The 24696-nt window shown below is 41.3% G+C and overlaps 2 protein-coding genes across 14 annotated transcripts in view; one reads left to right on the top strand and one right to left on the bottom strand.

Annotated features, from left to right (window-relative positions):
* Positions 1-24696, top strand: part of ANKS1B (ankyrin repeat and sterile alpha motif domain containing 1B) — a 1309735-nt gene that overhangs the window by 364883 nt on the left and 920156 nt on the right. The gene's annotated exons all lie outside the window — the stretch shown is intronic.
* On the bottom strand, positions 708-8888 carry GARIN6 (golgi associated RAB2 interactor family member 6). The gene is given in 5 exon segments (XM_078337916.1): positions 708-950; positions 1447-1508; positions 1511-1593; positions 8146-8627; positions 8883-8888. Coding segments are annotated over 5 exon segments (744 nt in total). The 3' UTR covers positions 708-839.

Below are 24696 nucleotides of genomic sequence, written 5' to 3'. Positions count from 1 at the left end.
ATAATAATTCTCCTAATGTAGGATATCTTTGAGAGTAATCTTCAGCATTTTACTCTGTCATCTATTAATTTAAAAATATGAAGTTGAGGGAAGGTTACAGATAGTTCTCAGAGCCTGATTATAAATTGCCATTAGTTTTATTGCTACCCTTCCTGTTAATAGAACATGTGTTATTAGAGTAGATAACTTGAGTTGATGGATTTTCATTATGGTGAATCATGTTTCTCTCCTCCATAGTCTTAGGTGAGATGTCCACCTCTGCACCATGTGTAGTATTGGGTTTTGAGGCAATTACTGCAGAGTCAGTCCAGCTAGGTAGAGACCCTCTGGCTTTCATCCCATTCACTCATGTGGCCTCATTCTGCAGAGCTGAGATAGGGAGCCCCAATATTGACTCTTTGAGTAGCAGAGAGTCAGTCTTTGAGTAGCAGAGAGATACTGTCAATGCAACAGCCTTGTCAGTATCTCTCTGTGCCTGTAGTCACCACATTCATGCTGCTCTCTAAGGAGAGGCCAATGGCACTTACTGATGTGTTTGAAGTACCCTTTTAGGACAAGAATGTCCTTGTAGCCCTCAGTATGACAAGATTAAGCCATGGAAGCTCCCCTACTCTAGCCGTGCTGGCTAAACTTCCTCCTGGACCTTTGAAGGCTGCTGTGCTGTGTTTCTCTTCTGAGTTTGCAGTCTTGGTCACAGCCACATCCATGGCACCTGTGGTGGTGCTTATTGTCATTGCTACTGCCATTGCCACCCTGCCCCTTTATTAGGCACTATAGGTTTTGTGACTGCAGGAGTATGTAAACTCTTGAATGTAGTATATGTGGGAGGTATGTTGGATTCATATCTCTATTGTATAATCATAATAGGTGGACCCAAACATTTCAGCATTCATGTGAAGTCTACTGATTCTGATTTGCTCCTTCTCTTCATAGAACTTCATGGCATATGCCTAGGGAGAGAAAAAATAGCAAAGAAAGTGAGACCAGCAAGATCTCCTTTCTCTTCCTATAGGTAAACAACAAAAAGAAATTATTGCACATGACACAAGCATGTTGTGTTGCCACTGATGTATATAAGTGGCAATCACAGGGAAACATGTCCTACAATGTATCCACCTACCTAGGTTGCAGTATGTGATTCAGAATAGACTGATCAGGATGCTTTAGACAATGTTATGTCATTGGAAATAAAATGAACAGCTGTGGATATAAAATGAAGAGTTGCTGACAGGTAAGAAATCTCTGAAATTCAGGTCTGGGGAACACCGAAGAAGCACTAGGATCTTCCTCAATGTGCCATGGCCTCCAAATGGAAGCTTATTTGGCCTTCGGCCCTTCTAAATGCAATGAATTTCCCAGGTGAGCTATAGTACCAAAGGCTCTACAGGACCTTTCCCTGCTCTCCCCCAAAGCCACTGGCCCCATCTAGTCTCTGCATACACTCACCATTGGGCTCCTGTGCACTTCCTCAAACATAGATGAGTCTGAAGTGTTCCCAGCCAGGATGTACTCAGAATGTAAACAAGGTTTTCCCAGTGAACAGAAAGGTCTTCACTTGCATCTGAAGGGGGACATAGCTGAAGATAAAAGGAGTGGCCAGAATTTCATTCAAGATGGCACAGTAAGAACAACTCAGGATCACAGCTCCCAGTGAATGCTCAGAGGGTGAGTCAAAGCCGCATTTACAGATGGATCTTTGTTGCCCACAGAACGGGGAAATTCCCAGGTGTAGGAAAGACACGGGATGCAAGCGCAGCCATTTCGGCTTTTGCGGCCGCTTTGGCCGGTGCCGCAGCGCAGTGGCACCCCATAATAATCTGCACAAAACACACTGGCCCGGGTGCCCTGCTAAACTGGCAGTCTGAGATTTGGGAGGGCAGATTAGCATGTCCATCTGATTAAACGGGACTTGGACAGTGAGCCAGACCAGGAGATTCTTGGGAAGTGGCGTTTGAGCCTGGCTGCACAGGAAATCACATGGACCCCGGTGCTCTAACAGCGGGCGACCGAAACACCTGGGAGAGAGCCATCCGTTCAACTTAAAAAAAAAAAAAAAAGAAAGGTGCTCTGAGGCAGGGAGCCAGGTGAGCAGGCTCGGTGGGTTTCACACCCACAGGGACAAACAAAATGACAATTTGAAATGCTCCGGGTGGAGAGTTTCACTGCTGGCACACCTGAACCCAGGACAGTGCAGCTCGGTGGGGGAGGGGCATTCACCATTACCGAGGCAATCCGCCCCTACTGAGGTACACTCCCATTGCTGATGCAGCCTGCCATTGCCGAGGCAACCTGCCATAACAGAGAGACTCCGCTGCAGGGTGGAGCTGGTGGCAGCAGGGCAGAGCCCGCGGCAGAGACTGTGGCTGCAGGGCAGAGCCTGCAGCAACAGGGCGGACACCACATCAGCAGGGCGGAGCCTCGGCAGGCAAATAGTTACTAGACTGCCACCTAGCTGGGCAGGATAGTGCAATGGACACTCAAAGAAAGCCCCAACCCCCTGAAACAGAGCATCTGAGGGAAAAAAGGGGTTTTAAGAGTTCTGCTGTAGCAGACTTAAATGCACCTGCCTAACAGCCCTGAATGAACAACGGAGCTCACAGCTCAGCATTTGAGCTCCTATAAAGTACAGACCATCTTCTCAAGCAGCTCCCTGACCCCTGTAAATCCAGAGTCACCTCAAAAAGGACTGATCAGACTGACATTAAGTGGGCATCATTCTGGGACAAAGATAGCAGCAGAAAAAACTGGTAGCATCCCTCGCTGCTCTGCAGCTGCTACAGGTGTACCCCAGACAAGCAGGGCCTGGAGTGGACCTCAGCAGTCGTATAGCAGAGGGGCTAGACTGGTAGAAGGAAAACCAAGTAACAGAAATATCTCATCATCAACAATCTGGGTGTCCACTCAGAGACCCAATCGAAAAGTCAGCAACTACTCAGACAACAGCTGGACAAATCCAAAAAGTTGGGAAGAAACCAATGCAAAAAGGAGGAAAACACCCAAAACCAGAACACCTCGACTCCTACAAAGGACCAAAACTCCTCACCAGGAAGGGAACAAAGCTGGACGGAGAATGACTGTAATGAAATGACGGAATCAGACTTCAGAATATGGGTAATGAGAAACTTCTGTGAGCTAAAAGAACATGTTCTCTATCAATGTAAAGAAACTAAGAACCTTGAAAAAAGATTTGAAAAAACATTTGAGGAAATGATAACAAGGATGGGTAACTTAGAGAGGAATATGAATGAATTGAAAGAGCTGAAAAACACAACATGAGAACTTTGTGAAGCATGCACAAGTTTCAATAGCCGAATTGACCAAGCAGAAGAAAGAATTTCAGAAGTCGAAGATCAACTCAATGAAATAAAATGAGAAACCAAGATTAGAGAAAAAAACGCAAAAAGGAATGAACAAAGTCTCCAAGAAATGTGGGACTATGTGAAGAGACCTAACCTACATTTGATAGGTATACCAGAAGGGGAAGAAGAGAATGAATTCAAGCTGGAAAATACTCTTCAGGATATTATCCAGGATAATTTCCCCAACCTAGCAAGGCAGGTCAACAATCAAATGCAGGAAATACAGAGAACACTACAAAGATATTCCGCAAGAAGAGCAACCCCAAGGCACATAATCGTCAGATTCACCAAGGTTGAAATGAAGGAGAAAATACTAAGGGCAGCCAGAGTGAAAGGTCGGGTCACACACAAAGGGAAGCCCATCAGATTCACAGCAGACCTCTCGGCAGAAACTCTACAAGCAAAAAGAGAGTAGGGGCCAATATTCAACATCCTTAAAGAAAAGAACTTTCAACCCGGAATTACATATCCAGCCAAACTGAGTTTCGTAAGTGAAGCAAAAATAAAATCCTTTGTGAACAAGCAAGTACTCAGAATTTTGTCACCACCAGGCCTGCTTTAAAAGAGCTCCTGAAAGAGGCACTACACATAGAAAGGAACAACCAGTGCCAGCCATTCCAAAAACACACTAAATGCTAAAGAGCATCAACAAAATTAAGAATCTTCATCAACTAACGGGCAAAACAGCCAGCTAGTATCAAAACAGCAGTGTCAAATTCACACATAACAATATTAACCCTAAATGTAAATGGGCTAAATGCACCAATCAAAAGACACAGACTGGCAAATTGGATAAAAATCAAAACCCATCAGTGTGCTGTATCCAGGAAACCCACCTCACATGCAGGGATACACAAAGGCTCAAAATAAAGGGATCGAGGAAGATTTACCAAGCAAATGGAGAGCAAAAAAAAGCAGGAGTTGCAATTGTCATCTCTGATAAAATAGACTTTAAAGCAACAAAGATCAAAAGAGACAAACAAGGTCATTACATAATGGTAAAAGGATCGATACAACAAAAAGAGCTAACGATCCTAAATATATACGGACCCAATACAGGAGCACCCAGATATGTAAGGCAAGTTCTTAATGACTTACAAAGAGACTTAGACTCCCACACAATAATAGTGGGAGACTTTAACACTCCACTGTCAATATTAGACAGATCAACCAGACAGAAAATTAACAAGGATATTCAGGGCTTGAACTCAGACCTAGAACAAGCAAACCTGATAGACATTTTCAGAACTCTCCACCCCAAATTCACAGAATATACATTCTTCTCAGCACCACATCACACCTACTCTAAAATTGACCACATAGTTGGAAGGAAAGCACTCCTCAGCAAATGCAAAACAACGGAAATTATAACAAACAGTCTCTCAGACCATAGTGCAGTCAAGTTAGAACTCAGAATTCAGAAACTAACTCAGAATCGCACAGCTTCATGGAAACTGAACAACTGGCTCTTGAATGTTGACTGGATAAACAATGAAATTAAGGCAGAAATAAAGAAGTTCTTCAAAACCAATGAGAATGAAGACACAACATACCAGAATCTCTAGGACACATTTAAAGCAGTCTCTAGAGGAAAATATATAGCAATAAGTGCCCATATGAGAAGAGTGGAGAAATCTAAAATGGACACCCTATCGTCAAAATTGAAAGAGCTAGAGGAGCAAGATCAAAAAAACTCAAAACCTAGCAGAAGACAAGAAATAACTAAGATCAGAGCTGAACTGAAGGAGATAGAGACACGAAAAACCCTTCAAAAAATCAATAAATCCAAGAGCTTGTTTTTTGAAAAGATCAACAAAATAGACAGACCACTAGCCAGACTGATAAAAAAGGAGAGAACAACCAAATAGATGCAATAAAAAATGATAAAGGGGAAATCACCACAGACTCCACAGAAATTCAAACCATCATCAGAGAAGATTACAAACAACGCTATGCACATAAACTAGTAAACCTGGAAGAAATGAATAAATTCCTGGACTCTTGTGTCCTCCCAAGCCTAAACCAGGAGGAAGCCGAAACTATGAATAGACCAATAACAAGGTCAGAAGTCGAGGCAGCAATTAAGAGCCTACCACACAAAAAAAGCCCAGGTCCAGATGGGTTCACAGCCGAATTCTACCAGACACACAAAGAGGAACTGTTACCATTCCTACTGAAACTATTTCAAATAATCCCAAAAGAGGGAATCCTTCCCAAATCATTTTATGAGACCAACATCATCTTGTTACCAAAACCTGGCAGAGACCCAACAAGAAAAGAAAACTTCAGGCCAATATCCATGATGAACATAGATGCATAATTTTCGATAAAATAATGGCAAGCTGATTGCAACAGCAAATCAAAAAACTTATCCATCATGATAAAGTAGGATTCATCCCGGGGATGCAAGGCTGGTTCAACATATGCAAGTCTATAAGCGTAATTCACCACATAAACAGAACCAAAACCAAAAACCACATGATTATCTCAATTGATGCAGAGAAGGCATTCGACAAAATTCAACAGCCCTTTATGCTAAAAACCCTCAATAAACTCGGTATCGGTGGAACATATTTCAAAGTAATAGAAGCTATTTACGACAAACCAACAGCCAATATCATACTGAGTGGGCAAAAACTGGAAGCATTCCCTTTGAAATCTGGCACTAGACAAGGATGCCCTCTCTCACCACTCCTATTCAATATAGTACTGGAAGTTCTAGCCAGAGCAATCAGGCAAGAGAAAGAAATAAAGTGTATTCAAATAGGAAAGGTGGAAGCCAAATTGTCTCTATTTGCAGACGACATGATAGTATACCTAGAAGACCTAATTGCCTCAGCCCCAAAACTCCTGAAACTGATAAGCAACTTCAGCAAAGTCTCAGGATATAAAATCAATGTGCAAAAATCACAAGCATTCGTCTACACCAATAACAGACTTAAAGAGAGCCAAATCAAGAACGAACTACCATTCACAGTTGCTACAAAAAGAATAAAATATCTAGGAAAACAACTCACAAGGAACATAAGTGACCTCTTCAAGGAAAACTACAAACCACTGCTCAATGAAATCAGAGAGGACACAAACAGATGGAGAAACATTCCATATTTATGGTTAGGAAGAATCAATATCGTGAAAATGGTCATGCTGCCCAAAGTAATTTACAGACTCAATGCTATCCCCATCAAGCTACCATTGACTTTCTTCACAGAACTGGAAAAAAACACCATGAACTTCATATGGAACCAAAAGAGAGCCTGCATAGCCAAGTCAATTCTAAGCAAAAAGAACACAGAGGGGGGCATCACACTACCGGATTTCAAACTATACTACAAGGCTACAGTAATCAAAACAGCATGGTACTGGTACCAAAACAGAGATATAGACCAAGGGAATAAAACAGAGGCATCAGCGGCAACACAACATATCTACAACCATACAGTCTTTGATAAACCTGACAAAAACAAGCAATGGGGAAAGGATTCCCTGTTTAATAAATGGTGTTGGGAAAACTGGCTAGCCATGTGCAGAAAGCAGAAACTGGACCCCTTCCTGACACCTTACACTGTACACTAAAATTAACTCCAGATGGATTAAAGACTTAAACATAAGACATGGCACCATAAAAACCCTAGAAGAAAATCTAGGCAAAACCATTCAGGACATAGGAGTAGGCAGGACTTCATGACCAAAACACTAAAAGCATTGGCAACAAAAGCCAAAATAGATAAATGGGACCTAATCAAACTACACAGCTTCTACATGGCAAAAGAAACAGTCACTAGAGTGAATCGGCAACCAACAGAATGGGAAAAAATGTTTGCAGTCTACCCGTCTAACAAAGGGCTGATATCCAGAATTTACAAAGAACTCAAACAGATTTACTGGAAAAAAACAAACAGGCCCATTCAAAAATGGGTAAAGGATATGAACAGACACTTTACAAAAGAAGACATACATGAGGCCAACAAACATATGAAAAAATGCTCATCGTCACTGGTCATTAGAAAGATGCAAATCAAAACCACATTGAGATACCATCTCATGCCAGTTAGAATGGCGATCATTAAAAAATCTGGAGACAACAGATGCTGGAGAGGATGTGGAGAAATAGGAACACCTTTACACTGTTGGTGGGAGTGTAAACTAGTTCAGCCATTGTGGAAGACAGTGTGGTGATTCCTCAAGGCCTTAGAAGTAGAAATTTCAATTGACCCAGCAATCCCATTACTGGGTATATATCCAAAGGACTATAAATCGTTCTACCATAAGGACACATGCACACGAATGTTCATTGCAGCACTGTTTACAATAGCAAAGACCTGGAACCAACCCAAATGCCCATTGATAATAGACTGGATTGGGAAAATGTGGCACATATACACCATGGAATATTATGCAGCTATCAAAAATGAAGAGTTTGTGTCGTTTGTAGTTACATGGATGAATCTGGAGAACATCATTGTCAGCAAACTAACACAAAAACAGAAAATGAAATACCGCATATTCTCACTCATAGGCAGGTGATGAAAAATGAGAACAGATGGACACAGGGAAGGGAGTACCAAACACTGGGGTCTATTGGGGGAAGAGGGGAGGGACAGCGGCAGGGGGGATCTGGGGAGGGATAGCCTGGGGAGAAATGCCAAATGTGGGTGAAGGGGAGGAAGGCAGCAAAACACACTGCCATGTGTGTACCTATGCAAATGTCTTGCATGATCCGCATATGTACCCCAAAACCTAAAATGCAAAAAAAAAAAAAAAAAGAAAAGAAAAAAAAAAGGAGCGGCCAGTGGCAAGCTTCAGGTGGAGCTGTTTTTTTATGCTGTTGTGGATGCTTATTTTCACAAATATCAAGGGAAGCAGCCTGGTTAGTTCTAAGAGCTGTGCAGGTAGACTACCTCTTTCCTGGGTGTCAGGACCACACCTGGCATTGTCACAGACAACAGCTGGTCTGGCCAGCAGCATGACATCAGGTAGTGTGAGGCAGGGACTGGAGTGAACAATGGCCAGTGTTACCATTTGGGCACGGTTGTGCACATCAGTCACTTCTCCTGTTTTGCTGATCTGGATAAAGTCGCTCTCAAACATGGGTGCATACCTGAATATTGTAGTATACTTGCCTTTGTACAGTTGCCACTGCAGCTTTCCCATGGTGGTATTAAACATGCCCATTGAAGGGCTGCTTTCGGCTGTGTAATATGGTAACATACACTGGTCCTCCTGTCTTTTATCAAGGCAGTTCCTAGCAACTGCTCCACACCTTTCCTAACTTGTCTTGAAGGGCATGCTGTTTCCTTGGCCACTCTGGCAGGTGGGCCAGTGGTAGTATTCTGCAGGCTTTCTTTTTTGTCCCCAAGTGAATGAGAATAGGGTGGGTATTGACTACCAACTGCTCAATGACAGAGACAGTCGGTTCTCAGGATCCAGACTGTGCCCGGCTTAGTGCATGGAGCTGTCAGGAGCACAGATGTTGGGGCCCTCGTCCAGGCACACAGGTATTGGTGCTCATTCAGGAGGTACCTCCATTTTGGCCTGGTATTCCACTTCACAACAGCCTTTGCACTTTGATTCCACAGCTTCAACTGCCAATCCCACTGCTCTTCTCCCAAACCTGAACCATCCACTGCTGCTAAACCACCTGCAGGACCACTTTTATCCTCCCCTACCCATTGTGACCTGCCCTATCACACACCCTTTTTTCTATGTCACCCAGCAGTTTCTACCTCAGGGTCCACCCCACCCTCACCCCTACCATCCTCCACAGCTCAGCAGACCACTCCCCCCCTCCCCCACCCATTAGGGACCTTAATGCATTCTGGAAAGTTGCTTTCAAAAGGATTAGAGGTAAACTTTTTGTTAAAGCCAAGAATTTAAAATATATATACTCTTAAAATATCCAGCTCCTCTAGTTGTAGACATTTATTTTAAAGAGAGAATTGGATAACAGATTAGGATAGAATGTTTATCAATGTTTACTATAGAGTAAAAAATTATAAACAGCATTATTGTCTTACAGTAGGGGATTACTTAAATAAATTAGGGAGCATTCGGTGGTGGGACACTCTACAGCCCTAAAAATGATTATGCAGTTTTCCTATTTATTGACATGAAAAGATATCCCTGACCTTCTTTTTTCCTAAAGAAAAAGAGAAAAACTGATTTCAAACTCATAATATAAGTGAGATTCAATTTATGTAAGATCATGTGTATGTGTTTGTGGGTATGAAATTATGTTCAGTGAAATTTTTAAATTGCTTATCTCTGAGTGGTGTAATTTTCATTTTCTTTATAATTTCTGTTTTATTAGGAAGTTTGTTTCTGTTACCAGGGGAAAAAGCTATTTTATTAGCAATGTATTTTTTGTCTGTTTCTACAGCCATGATAAATTTTATGTTTTGACTCACCCTCAAATTGTTGATGCAATTTTTAAGCTTTTACCTAGACATTTGTACCATGGCTATGGAGAGAAAAGAGCCTTAAACATCACATGTGTGCTCTATTCTTTACCATCAGATTGTATTGAAAAGAAGAGTTCTAAAGAATTTTACCAGGTATTTTAAATATCAATTCATTGAGATTTTAATATCTTATAACAAAATAAGATTATAATTATAAAGGTATTATTGAAATGGCACATGATAACCCACATGAATACATACAACACACACACACACACACACACACACACACATACACACACACACACACACAGAGCCATAGCCATAGTTGAGTCTTTTTTTGAGATGGAATCCCACTCTGTTGCCCAGACTGAAGTCAGTGTCATGATCTCAGCTCACTGCAACCTCCACTTCCCAGGTTCAAGTGATTCTCCTGCCTCAGCCTCCCAAGTTGCTGGGACCACAGGCGGGTGCCACAACATCTGGCTAATTTTTGTATTTTTAGTAGGGACGGTGTTTCAGTATATTGGTCAGGCTGGTCTCGAGCTCTTGACTTCATGGTCTGCCTGCCTCAGCCTCCCAAAGTGCTAAGATTACAGGCGTGAGACACTGCACCCAGCTCAGTTGAGTCTTTAGTTGTATAAGTCAATGCAAACATAATTTCTTCCTTTCATATTGAATGTTTGATTATTTTGGATACTTTGAATATTTTTACTTTATTTATTGAGATGCCTATTCACACATCAATAGCACTTTGTACTGGCCTTTCTAAAGTCTTTATATCTTAACTTCCACTTCAAGTCTATGTTACTTATCTTGTAATTGGCAAAACCAAGAAACCAAATACACATTTAGTAAATTAACATTTTATTTATTTTTTTAAATTTTTTATTGGATTTTAGATTTTGGGGTACATGAACAGAGCATGCAAGACAGTTGCGTAGGTACACACATGGCAGTGTGCTTTGCTTTGCTTCTCCCCTTCACCCACATTTGGCATTTCTCCCCAGGCTATCCCTCCCCACCTCCCCCTCCCACTGGCCCTCCCCTTTTCCCCCCAATAGACCCCAGTGTTTAGTACTCCCCTTTCTGTGTCCATGTGTTCTCATTTTTCAACACCCGCCTATGAGTGAGAATATGCGGTGTTTCATTTTCTGTTCTTGTCAGTTTGCTGAGGATGATGTTCTCCAGATTCATCCATGTCCCTACAAACGACACAAACTCATCATTTCTGATTGCTGCATAATATTCCATGGTGTATATGTGCCACATTTTTCCAATCCAGTCTATTATCAATGGGCATTTGGGTTGATTCCAGGTCTTTGCTATTGTAAACAGTGCTGCAATGAACATTCATGTACATGTGTCCTTATAGTAGAACGATTTATAGTCTTTTGGATATATACCCCGTAATGGGATTGCTGGGTCAAATGGAATTTCTATTTCTAAGGCCTTGAGAAATCGCCACGCTGTCTTCCACAATGGTTGAACTAGTTTACACTCCCACCAACAGTGTAAAAGTGTTCCTTTTTCTCCACATCCTCTCCAGCATCTGTTGTCTCCAGATTTTTTGATGATCGCCATTCTAACTGGCGTGAGATGGTATCTCAGTGTGGTTTTGATTTGCATCTCTCTGATGACCAGTGACGATGAGCATTTTTTCATATGTTTGTTGGCCTCATGTATGTCTTCTTTTGTAAAGTGTCTGTTCATATCCATTGCCCACTTTTGAATGGGCCTGTTTGTTTTTTTCCAGTAAATCTGTTTGAGTTCTTTGTAAATTCTGGATATCAGCCCTTTGTCAGATGGGTAAACTGCAAAAATTTTTTCCCATTCTGTTGGTTGGCGATCCACTCTAGTGACTGTTTCTTTTGCCATGCAGAAGCTGTGGAGTTTCATTAGGTCCCACTTATCTATTTTGGCTTTTGTTGTCAATGCTTTTGGTGTTTTGTTCATGAAGTCCTTTCCTACTCCTATGTCCTGGATAGTTTTGCCTAGATTTCCTTCTAGGGTTTTTATGGTGCCAGGTCTTATGTTTAAGTCTTTAATCCATCTGGAGTTAATTTTAGTGTAAGGTGTCAGGAAGGGGTCCAGTTTCTGCTTTCTGCACATGGCTAGCCAGTTTTCCCAACACCATTTGTTAAACAAGGAATCCTTGCCCCATTGCTTGTTTTTGTCAGGTTTATCAAAGATTGTATAGTTGTATGTATGTTGTGTTGCCTCCGGTGCCTCTGTTTTGTTCCATTGGTCTATATCTCTGTTTTTGTACCAGTACCATGCTGTTATGATTACTGTAGCCTTGTAGTATAGTTTGAAATCCGGTAGTGTGATGCCCCCCGCTGTGTTCTTTTTGCTTAGAATTGACTTGGCTATGCGGGCTCTCTTTTGGTTCCATATGAAGTTCATGGTGGTTTTTTCCAGTTCTGTGAAGAAAGTCAATGGTAGCTTGATGGGGATAGCGTTGATTCTGTAAATTACTTTTGGCAGTATAGCCATTTTCACGATGTTAATTCTTCCTAACCATGAACATGGAATGTTTCTCCATCTGTTTGTGTCCTCTCTGATTTTGTTGAGCAGTGGTTTGTAGTTCTCCTTGAAGAGGTCCCTTACGTTCCTTGTCAGTTGTATTCCAAGGTATTTTATTCTTTTTGTAGCAATTGCGAATGGCAGTTCGCTCTTGATTTGGCTCTCTTTAAGTCTGTTATTGGTGTAGACGAATGCTTGTGATTTTTGCACATTGATTTTATATCCTGAGACTTTGCTGAAGTTGTTTATCAGTTTCAGGAGTTTTTGGGCTGAGGCAATGGGGTCTTCTAGGTATACTATCATGTCGTCTGCAAATAGAGACAATTTGGCTTCCACCTTTCCTATTTGAATACCCTTTATTTCTTTTTCTTGCCTGATTGCTCTGGCTAGAACTTCCAGTACTATATTGAATAGGAGTGGTGAGAGAGGGCATCCTTGTCTAGTGCCAGATTTCAAAGGGAATGCTTCCAGTTTTTGCCCATTCAGTATGATATTGGCTGTTGGTTTGTCATAAATAGCTTTTATTACTTTGAGATTTGTTCCATTGATACCGAGTTTATTGAGGGTTCTTAGCATAAAGGGTTGCTGAATTTTGTCAAATGCCTTCTCTGCGTCAATTGAGATAATCATGTGGTTTTTGGTTTTGGTTCTGTTTATGTGGTGAATTACGTTGATAGACTTGCGTATGTTGAACCAGCCTTGCATCCCCGGGATGAATCCTACTTGATCATGATGAATAAGTTTTTTGATTTGCTGTTGCAATCGGCTTGCCAATATTTTATTGAAGATTTTTTCATCTATGTTCATCATGGATATTGGCCTGAAGTTTTCTTTTCTTGTTGGGTCTCTGCCGGGTTTTGGTATCAGAATGATGTTGGTCTCGTAAAATGATTTGGGAAGGCTTCCCTCTTTTTGGATTGTTTGAAATAGTTGTAGAAGGAATGGTACCAGCTCCTCTTTGTGTGTCTGGTAGAATTTGGCTGTGAACCCGTCTGGACCTGGGCTTTTTTTGAGTGGTAGGCTCTTAATTGCTGCCTCGACTTCTGACCTTGTTATTGGTCTATTCATAGTTTCAGCTTCCTCCTGGTTTAGGCTTGGGAGGACACAGGAGTCCAGGAATTTATTCATTTCTTCCAGGTTTACTAGTTTATGAGCATAGAGTTGTTTATAATCTTCTCTGATGATGGTTTGAATTTCTGTGGAGTCTGTGGTGATTTCCCCTTTATCATTTTTTATTGCATCTATTTGGTTGTTCTCTCTTTTATTTTTAATCAATCTGGCTAGTGGTCTGTCTATTTTGTTGATCTTTTCAAAAAACCAGCTCTTGGATTTATTCATTTTTTGAAGGGTTTTTCGTGTCTCAATCTCCTTCAGTTCAGCTCTGACCTTAGTTATTTCTTGTCTTCTGCTAGGTTTTGAGTTTTTTTGATCTTGCTCCTCTAGCTCTTTCAATTTTGACGATAGGGTGTCAATTCTGGATCTCTCCATTCTCCTCATATGGGCACTTATTGCTATATACTTTCCTCTAGAGACTGCTTTAAATGTGTCCCAGAGGTTCTGGCACGTTGTGTCTTCGTTCTCATTGGTTTCGAAGAACTTCTTTATTTCTGCCTTCATTTCGTTGTTTACCCAGTCAACATTCAAGAGCCAGTTGTTCAGTTTCCATGAAGCTGTGCAGTTCTGGGTTGGTTTCTGAATTCTGAGTTCTAACTTGATTGCACTATGGTCTGAGAGGCTGTTTGTTATGATTTCAGTTGTTTTGCATTTGTTGAGCAGTGCTTTACTTCCAATTATGTGGTCAATTTTAGAGTAGGTGTGATATGGTGCTGAGAAGAATGTGTAATCTGTGGATTTGGGGTGGAGAGTTCTTTAAATGACTATCAGGTTTGCTTGCTCCAGGTCTGAGTTCAAGCCCTGGATATCCTTGTTGATTTTCTGTCTGGTTGATCTGTCTAGTATTGACAGTGGAGTGTTAAAGTCTCCCACTATTATTGTGTGGGAGTCTAAGTCCTTTTGTAAGTCATTAAGAACTTGCCTTATGTATCTTGGTGCTCCTGCATTGGGTCCATATATGTTTAGGATCGTTAGCTCTTCTTGTTGTATCGATCCTTTTACCATTATGTAATGGCCTTCTTTGTCTCTTTTGATCTTTGTTGCTTTAAAGTCTATTTTATCAGAGATGAGAATTGCAACTCCTGCTTTTTTTTTGCTCTCCATTAGCTTGGTAAATCTTCCTCCATCTCTTTATTTTGAGCCTTTGTGTATTCTTGCATGTGAGATGGGTTTCCTGTATACAGCACACTGATGGGTTTTGGATTTTTATCCAATTTGCCAGTCTGTGTCTTTTGATTGGTGCATTTAGTCCATTTACATTTAGGGTTAATATTGTTATGTGTGAATTTGATACTGCCATTTTGATGCTAAGTGGCTGTTTTGCCTGTTAGTTGTTGTAGATTCTTCATTATTTTGATGCTCTTTAGCATTCAGTGTGATTTTGGAATGGCTGGTACTGTTTGATCCTTTCTATGTGTAGTGCCTCTTTTTGGAGCTCTTTTAAAGCAGGCCTGGTGGTGACAAAATCTCTGAGTACTTGCTTGTTCGCAAAGGATTTTATTTTTCCTTCACTTCTGAAGCTCAGTTTGGCTGAATATGAAATTCTGGGTTGAAAGTTCTTTTCTTTAAGAATGTTGAATATTGGCCCCCACTCTCTTCTGGCTTGTAGTGTTTCTGCCGAGAGATCTGCTGTGAGTCTGATGGGCTTCCCTTTGTGGGTGACCTGACCTTACTCTCTGGCTGCCCTTAGTATTTTCTCCTTTATTTCAACCTTGTTGAATCTGACGATTATGTGCCTTGGGGTTGCTCTTCTTGCGGAATATCTTTGTGGTGTTCTCTGTATTTCCTGCAATTGAGTGTTGGCCTGTCTTGCTAGGTGGGGGAAATTTTCCTGGATGATGTCCTGAAGAGTATTTTCCAACTTGGATTAGTTGTCTTCGTCCTCTTCTGGTACACCTATCAAACGTAGGTTAGGTCTTTTCACATAGTCTCACATTTTTTGGAGACTTTGTTCATTTTTTTTTTGCGCTTTTTTCTCTAATCTTGGTTTCTCGTTTTATTTCATTGAGTTCGTCTTCGACTTCAGATATTCTTTCTTCTGCTTGGTCAATTCGGCTATTGAAACTTGTGTTTGCTTCGCGAAGTTCTCGTATTGTGTTTTTCAGCTCCTTTAATTCATTCATATTCCTCTCTAAGTTATCCATTCTTGTTATCATTTCCTTGAATCTTTTTTCAAGGTTCTTAGTTTCTTTGCATTGATTTAATACATGTTCTTTTAGCTCACAAAAGTTTCTCATTATCCATCTTCTGAAGTCTGATTTTGTCATTTCGTCACAGTCATTCTCCATCCAGCTTTGTTCCCTTGCTGGTGAGGAGTTTTGGTCCTTTCTAGGAGGCGAGGTGTTCTGGTTTCGGGTGTTTTCCTCCTTTTTGCGCTGGTTTCTTCCCATCTTTGTGGATTTGTCTGCTGGTCGTCTGCGTAGTTGCTGACTTTTCAATTGGGTCTCTGAGTGGACACCCAGAATGTTGATGATGAAGTATTTCTGTTACTTGGTTTTCCTTCTACCAGTCTAGCCCCTTCTCTGTACGACTGCTGAGGTCTGCTCCAGACCCTGCTTGACTGGGGTGCACCTCTAGCAGCTGTGGCACAGTGAGGGATGCTACCAGTTTCTTTTTCTGCTATCTTTGTTCCAGGATGATGCGTGCCTAATGTCAGTCTTTTGGATATAGAGGGGTCAGCGAGCTGCTTGAGGAGACAGTTTGTACTTTATAGGGGCTTAATTGCCGAGCTGTGAGCTCTGTTGTTCATTCAGGGCTGTTAGGCTGCTATGTTTGATTCTGCAGCAACAGAGCTCATTAAAAAACCCTTTTTTTCTCAAATGCTCTGTGTTGAGGGGTTTGGGCTTTATTTTTGGATGTCCGTTGAGGTCCTGCCCAGCTAGGACGCAGACTAGCCGCTGTTTGGCTGCTGAGGCTCCGCCCTGCTGTTGTGTGATTAGCCCTGTTCCTGCAGGCTCTGCTGTGGTCTCCGCCATGACCTGCGGCGGAGTCTCTCTGTTGTAGTGGGTTTCCTCAGCAGCGGCAGGCTGCGTCAGCAGTGGGCGTGTATCTCAGTAGGGACGGGTTGCCTCGGCAATGGCAGGCTGCGTCAGCAGTGGGCGTGTATCTCAGTAGGGACGGGTTGCCTCGGCAATGGCAGGCTGCGTCAGCAGTGGGCGTGTATCTCAGTAGGGACGGGTTGCCTTGGCAATGGCAGGGTGCGTCAGCAGTGGGCGTGTATCTCAGTAGGGACGGGTTGCCTCGGCAACGGCAGGCTGCGTCAGCAGTGGGCGTGTATCTCAGTAGGGACAGGTTGCCTCGGCACCAGCTGGCTGCGTCAGCAATGGGCGTGTATCTCAGTTGGGGCAGGTTGCCTCGGTAATGGTGGATGCCCCTCCCCCTCAGAGTGTCTCAGGCCGTCTGCCCGGGCCTTGTTTGAAATCGTGTTTTTGTTTGTCCCACTGGGCCAACCCTAACGCTCTGTCCCTGCGATCCCCTGACTGGCCCACTGTCCAAGTCTAGCTCAGTCTCAAGTCCAGCCCTCTCACGTCTCCTGTTGCCATTTCAACGGGGCACCCAGACAAGCACGCCCTGTGGGGAGCACTGGGTAGGGCCGGCCGCCGCCACCCCGGCTGCCGGCTTCTCCAGGTGGAGGTTCTGCCTGGCGTCCCGCGTCTCCTCTTCACTTGGGAATTTCCCCGTTTCGTGGGCAACAGAGATCAGTCTGGAAATGCAGCTCAGACTCACCTTTCCATGGACACAACGCGAGCTCCAATCCTGGGTTGTTCTCACAGCGCCATCTTGAGTCCTCCCCCCAGTCTGTGTCTTTTGATTGGTGCATTTAGTCCATTTATATTTAGGGTTAATATTGTTATGTGTGAATTTGATACTGCCATTTTGATGCTAAGTGGCTGTTTTGCCTGTTAGTTGTTGTAGATTCTTCATTATGTTGATGCTTTTTAGCATTTAGTGTGATTTTGGAATGGCTGGTACTGGTTGTCCCTTTCTATGTGTAGTGCCTCTTTTAGGAGCTCTTCTAAAGCAGGCCTGGTGGTGACAAAATCTCTGAGTACTTGCTTGTTCACAAAGGATTTTATATTTCCTTCACTTCTGAAGCTCAGTTTGGCTGGATATGAAATTCTGGGTTGAAAGTTCTTTTCTTTAAGAATGTTGAATATTGGCCCCCACTCTCTTCTGGCTTGTAGTGTTTCTGCCAAGAGATCTGCTCTGGGTCTGATGGGCTTCCCTTTGTGGGTGACCCGACCTTACTCTCTGGCTGCCTTTAGTATTTTCTCCTTTATTTCAACCTTGTTGAATCTGACGATTATGTGCCTTGGGGTTGCTCTTCTTGCGGAATATCTTTGTGGTGTTCTCTGTATTTCCTGTATTTGAGTGTTGGCCTGTCTTGCTAGGTGGGGGAAATTTTCCTGGATGATGTCCTGAAGAGTATTTTCCAACTTGGATTCATTCTCTTTGTCCTCTTCTGGTACACCTATCAAACGTAGGTTAGGTCTTTTCACATAGTCCCACATTTCTTGGAGACTTTGTTCATTCCTTTTAGCGCTTTTTTCTCTAATCTTGGTTTCTCACTTTATTTCGTTGAGTTGGTCTTCGACTTCAGATATTCTTTCTTCTGGTTGGTCAATTCGGCTATTGAAACTTGTGCACGCTTCACGAAGTTCTCGTATTGTGTTTTTCAGCTTCTTTATTTCATTCATATTCCTCTCTAAGTTATCCATTCTTGTTATCATTTCCTCATATCTTTTTTCAAGTTCCTTAGTGTCTTTGCATTGATTAAATACATGTTCTTTTAGCTCACAAAAGTTTCTCACTATCCACCTTCTGAAGTCTAATTCCATCATTTCATCACAGTCATTCTCTGTCCAGCTTGGTTCCCTTGCTGGTGAGGAGTTTTGGTCCTTTCTAGGAGGTGAGGTGTTCTGGTTTTGGGTGTTTTCCTCCTTTTTTCGCTGGTTTCTTCCCATCTTTGTGGATTTATCCGCTTGTCGTCTGCGTAGTTGCTGACTTTTCGATTGGGTCTCTGAGTGGACACCCAGATTTTTGATGATGAAGTATTTCTGTTACTTGGTTTTCCTTCTACCAGTCTAGCCCCTTCTCTGTACGACTGCTGAGGTCTGCTCCAGACCCTGCTTGACTGGGGTGCACCTCTAGTAGCTGTGGCACAGCGAGGGATGCTACCAGTTTCTTTTTCTGCTATCTTTGTTCCAGGATGATGCGTGCCTAATGTCAGTCTTTTGGATATAGAGGGGTCAGGGAGCTGCTTGAGGAGACAGTCTGTGCTTTATAGGAGCTCAGTTGCTGAGCTGTGATCTCTGTTGTTCATTCAGGGCTGTTAGGCTGCTATGTTTGATTCTGCTGCAACAGAGCTCATTAAAAAAACCCTTTTTTTCTCATATGCTCTGTGTTGGGGGATTCGGGCTTTATTTTTGGATGTCCGATCAGGTGTCCTGCCCAGCTAGAAGGCAGACTAGCCACTGTTAGCCTGCCAAGGCTCCGCCCTGCTGTTGTGAGGCTCGCCCTGTTAGGGCAGTGTCTGCTGTTCTGCTGTGGTCTCCGCCACGCCCTGAGGCAGAGTCTCTCTGTTGTAGCGGGTTGTCTCGGCAACGGCAGGCTGCGTCAGCAGTGGGCGTGTATCTCAGTAGGGACGGGTTGCCTCGGCAACGGCTGGCTGCCTCAGCAGTGGGCGTGTATCTCAGTTGGGGGCGGGTTGCCTCGGTAATGGTGGACGCACCTCCCCCACAGAGCTTCTCAGACTGACTGCACGGTGATCACTTGAAATTGTGGTCTTGTTCGTCCCACTGGGCTAGCCCAAATGCTCTGTCCCTGCAATCCCCTGGGCGGGTCCACTGTCAAAGTCTCGCTCAGTCTCAAGTCCAGCCCTCTCAAGTCTCAGGTTGCTGGCTCAACAGGGCACTCGGACAAGCGTGCCCTGTGAGGAGTGATGGGCAGGGCCAGCCGCCACCACCCCGACTGCCGGCTTCGCCAGGCAGAGGCACTGCCAGGTGTCCAGCATGTCCCCTATACTTGGGAATCTACCCGTTCCGTGGGCAACAAAGATCAGTCTGGAAATGCAGCTCCGACTCACCTCTCCGTGGACTCAAAGAGAGCTTTAATCCTGGGTTGTTCTCACAGTGCCATCTTGAGTCCCAGAGCGTAAATTAACATTTTAAAAGTACCCAAGTGGTTCTGGTGTTTTTCATAAGGCACAACTGGATAGGTGGCATTGGACACAGAAAAATTTAATTTAAGTCCTTTTTTTTACGGATTTTCTTTAGAGCACTTTTATGCTATACACATATATGACAAGTTATTTATCTTAGGGTTCTATTAGAGCACTGACTGGTCTCCAAGGAAACCAGAAACTACATTACTTTTAGAGCCTATAGACATTTGGATTTTCCAAACCAGTCAATAGACTGACAACAGTTGAACCTCTTTCATTTGGATTGATAACCATCCTGTGTGGCATTCTGACAAATATCTACTTTTAAGAATTTGATGGGGTTTGTCTGAAATACCTCTAGCTGTTTAGAAAACTACCTTATTAGCATTTGTCTCAAAACTTGAGAAACTCAGATAGCTAAATAATAAACTACCTGAACTTGAGAAATTCCTTTTATGAAAATGCGGCAGCTATGTGTTTGCTGTTAAATCAGATTTCTATATAGTCATTAGACATCCAATAAATTTATACACTATCTCCTCTCTATTGGAGTTTCTGTCACTGGGTTAATAATTTAACCTCTCTGGGCCTTACTTTTCTCAGCTTTGTAATGGAGATGACCCCTGAGATACCTTTCAACTCCAGAATAGTTATAGTTTTGTGAAAGGGCTTTAGCTTTCCCCCTGCAACAATAAAACTACTGCATACTTTGGAAATACTCTGAACCACAATAATGAATTGAGATATTATTCATATAACTGCTCTGGGAATTGTATAATTCAATATATAATTTTATTCTCTTGCCAAATTTCTTCTTCCCAAAACTTTTAAAAGAACCAATGCTTGAAATGTGGAAATGACAAGATGTTAGTTCAGTAGGATAGTCAATCAGTAGCGTTAGTGCTTAAAACTATGTAATTGAAAATATGGGTTAGTTTCCCTAACTGCAAAGGCAATCTCATTTGGTTGAGTAGCTCCTGAAAGCAGCTTTGAGTTAGAAGTATGTGTGTTACACCCCAACATTAGTGTGTCGTGTGTGGCAGTTCAACACTAATATAACAATGTATTTTTGTGAATAAGAGTTGGGATGTCAAATGTATCCTCTAGAAAAATAATTAATGTTATAGTCTTAAGATTTGTTTTCTAAAGTTAATACTGTGGGTTATTTTTGTGAACAGCCTGATGTTTGGGACCTTTTTCTTCAAAATAAACAAGTCCTTATTAAACCAGGGGAAAAAAAAAGAAAAGAAAATATGGGTTAAATATTTTAAACAGAATTCAGTTAATAATGAACAATGGCTGTGGTATACAGAATAATTTCCCAAAGGATACTAACATTCTAATCTTCAAAACCTGAATAAGTTAGCGTATGTGGTAGAGGAACTTTGAAGATATGATTCAGTTTAGGATCTTGAATTGGGGGTGTTACCTGGATTATGTGATGGGTCCAGTGTAATCACAATGGTCTTTGTAAGAGAAAGGCAGGAGGGTCAGAGTCAGAGGATATGTGATGCTGAAAGTAGAGATCAGAGTGGTGCAGCCATGGACCAAAGGAATGCAAAAGTCCTCTGGAAGCTGAGAAAGCAGAAGTGCATTCTCTACTAGAGCCTCCAGAAGGCGATGGCTCTGCCAACACCTTAACTTTAGCCCAGAGAGAATCATTTTAGACTTTGACCTTGAGAACTATGAGAGAATAAATTTGTGTTGTTATAAGCAACTAAGTTTGTGGTAATTTGTAATGGTAGCCCTAGAAAACTATTACACATTTTGGTACCTGGAAGGGGAGTGCTACTATAACAGGTACATAAAAATATAGAAATGGATTTGGAATTGGGCATTGGGTAGAAGCTAGAAGAATTTTGAGGTCCATGATATAAAAAGCTTAGATTGCCTTGAACAGAAATATGGACATTAAAGATTCGCTAGTAAGGGCTCAGAAGAAGTGATATAGTAGAGAAAACCTGTATTGTCTTAGAGATTACTTAATTGTTATAAACATGTTGGTACAAACATGGATTTAAAGTCACTACTGTGACCATTCAGAAGAAAGTGGGGAAAATGGTAGAGAGAACTTGTATGATCTTAGAGAATACCTAGAACATTGTAGAGACAATGTTAATAAACATGAATGTTAAAGGTACTTCTGGTGAGGACTCAGAAATAAATGAGAAACATGTTATTGAAAACTGGAGGAAAGGAGATACTTGTTATATGGTAGCAGATAGTCTAGATGAATTATATTCTATGGTTATGTACAAAACAGATCTAGTAGGTGATGAACTTGGATATTTTGCTGAGTAGATTTCTAGATAAAGTGTCAGAGGTAAGGCCTGGTTTCCTCTTGTTGCCTATCTGAAATGTGAGAGGAGGAAAGAGATAAATTGCTGGAAGAACTTTTAAACAAAAAGAAACTGGGACTTGATGGTTGGAACATTCTCAACCTATCCAGATTGGGAAAACACTGCAATTTGTAGATTCACTGTCAAGAATTCTACTTAGAGAGAAAGTTAAAAGCCTGGCTAGATAACTTGTTTCTAGTGCCTCAGTAGGATCAAAAACTAAGATTATTCAACCACACAGAGGGCTCTTTGAAGAGATTAAGCAAATCTGAATTATGATGAGATGAGTTATGCTGATATGGCAGAGACCTTCTATAATGCAGAGTTTGGGTTATCCAGGAAATTCTTGTGACATACATGGGAGACCCACAGTGTTTTCAAGAATGGTTTATTAGCAGAGACTTTGACAGCTTGAACTTAAAGGGACAGAGGACAAAGCAAAAGAGGCTTTTGGATTCCTGAAATTCTGCAGGCAAGAAATACAGTTATAAAACTATTGAGTTGCAACATAAGTTAACCTTTATGGAATAGGAAGGAGGACTCAGAAGGTGGGGCTGAGGACCCAGAGGGTAGAGCTGAAAACTACAAAGGATTATTTCCAGACCTTGAAACATAATGGAATTTACCCAGTTGCAATTCTGAATTGCTTCTGTCTGTTGAATCCCCTTTTATCTTTTATTTCTCCCTCTTTGGTTGGAATATCTATAATTGTTTCCCTACACTTGTCGTATTATTGAATTTTAGGAGCAGATAACTTTTTATTCTAGTTTCACAGATTCACAGATGAGTCTGACTCATGCTTGGTTTATATGAGGAGATTTGGGACTTTTGTGTTTTCAAGATTTTGAATTTAAGTTGATGTTATATAATGGGTTAAGATTTATGACGATGTTGAGATGGTATGAATGGATTTTACATGTGGATGAATGTGATTATTTGGTGTACAGAGGATGCACTGTAATAGACAGCATAATGCTCCTCCCCAAATGTCCACATCATAATATCTAGAACCTGTGAATATGTTACTGTATATGACAAAAGGGACATATATAGTTAACTAAAGGATCTTACGATGGAGGATTATCCTGGATTATCAATGTGTGGCTAATGTAATTATGAAGGTACTTATAATGTGATATGATGAAGAAAGCAGAAATTTGCTAGCTTTGAAGATGGAGGAAGAGGCTACGAGCCAAGGAAAGCAGGGGGCCCCATAAAGATGAAAAAGTCCAGGATCCGATTCTCTTTTATTTTTATTTATATACATTATTTATTTATTTGAGATGTAGTCTTGCTCTGTTGCCCAGGCTGTTGCTGAGATGCTGTCTCAGCTCACTGCAACCTCCACCTCCTGGGTTTAAGCTATATTTCTGCCTCAGCCTCCTGGGTAGCTGGTATTATAGGCATGTGCCACCATGCCCAGCTAATTTTTTGCATTTTTAATAGAGATGGGGTTTTATCATGTTGCCCTGTCTTGTCTTGAACTCCTGACCTCAGGTGATTTGCCCCGTCAGCCTCCCAAAGTGTTGGGATTGCAGACATGAGCCACCATGCCTGGCCTAGATTCTCTTTTAGAGCCTCTAGAAGTAACTAGCCCTGCTAACACCTTAATTTTAGCCCTGTAAAATGTATTTTAAACTTTTGATCCCAATAACTGTTAGAAAATATATTTTTGTTGTTTTAAGTTATAATACTAAGTTTGTGGTGGTTTGTTACAGTGGCTATAAGAAATGGATACAATAGCTGTAGAAATTAGGTCAGTAGACATTTCATCTCTCATATATTCATTCAAGGAGAATATGCCTGTTGTCTGCATCTAGGCAGAAGATGGGACATACATGTATTTACAGAAAAATGAATTTCAGCTTTCCCATCAAGCATTTGTGTGATCTAGATTTTTATCATTTTATGCAGTTATTCTTTATAACTTTTAAAATAAATGAACTATAATTTTCCCACTGGAAAGCCTCAACTTTTTATCATTTTAGGAAAGCTTTATAATGATGGTAACAATGATGATGTTAATAGTGATGTTAATAACAATATCTAACACTTACTGAGTACCTACCACATTCCAAGTGCAGTGATAAGCACTTAACATTCCTTGTCTCACTTGAATTTCACAATTCTATGGACTATTTATACTTTCCCATTGTTCCTATGGACTATTTGTACTTTTATAGTTTGCATATCTATTGTGTTTGAACTAAATTCCATGTGAATATTTGATATAAAATTAAAAAAATAAACAGGGCATTGCTTCTCATAGTAAGAATAAGGGTATATAGTATCTACTGTTCAATATGTTTTACTATGACATTTCACTGTTAAAGAGGAAATCAGTAATTGTTGATGTCACTCTTATCTATATTCAGTTAATATCATTTTGATATTGATATCAATGACATTGATTATATTGGTTATTATGTTGTATTATGCTTACAGAGTGGGTGAGCTGCTAAATGTATTTATTATTTATTGTCCAAATTAAATAAATGATGGTTTGATAAATATCTTAGATCACTTAGAATCTCTTCCCATTTTCTATTATTTTATATATCTTTCCATCCATTTGTTTCACAGTTGTTTATTAACCATTTGTTATATGTATGGCATAGAGTAGTAAGCAATATAAGCATCATACCCTCATCATGCTATAAAGGTTTTATGCCATAAAGCAGTAAGCAATATAAACATCATGCCCTCATTAAACTATAAAGGTTTTATGCCAGGTACTGTAAATGATACAAAATAGGAATTATGTATGGTTTCTGCTCTGAGGAACCTTATAATTT

The sequence above is a fragment of the Callithrix jacchus genome, chromosome 9 (assembly GCF_049354715.1).
Source record: "Callithrix jacchus isolate 240 chromosome 9, calJac240_pri, whole genome shotgun sequence".
NCBI lineage: Eukaryota > Metazoa > Chordata > Mammalia > Primates > Cebidae > Callithrix > Callithrix jacchus.
The sequence above is the reverse complement of the archived record's forward strand: the minus strand, read 5'-3'. Positions and strand labels throughout refer to the sequence as shown.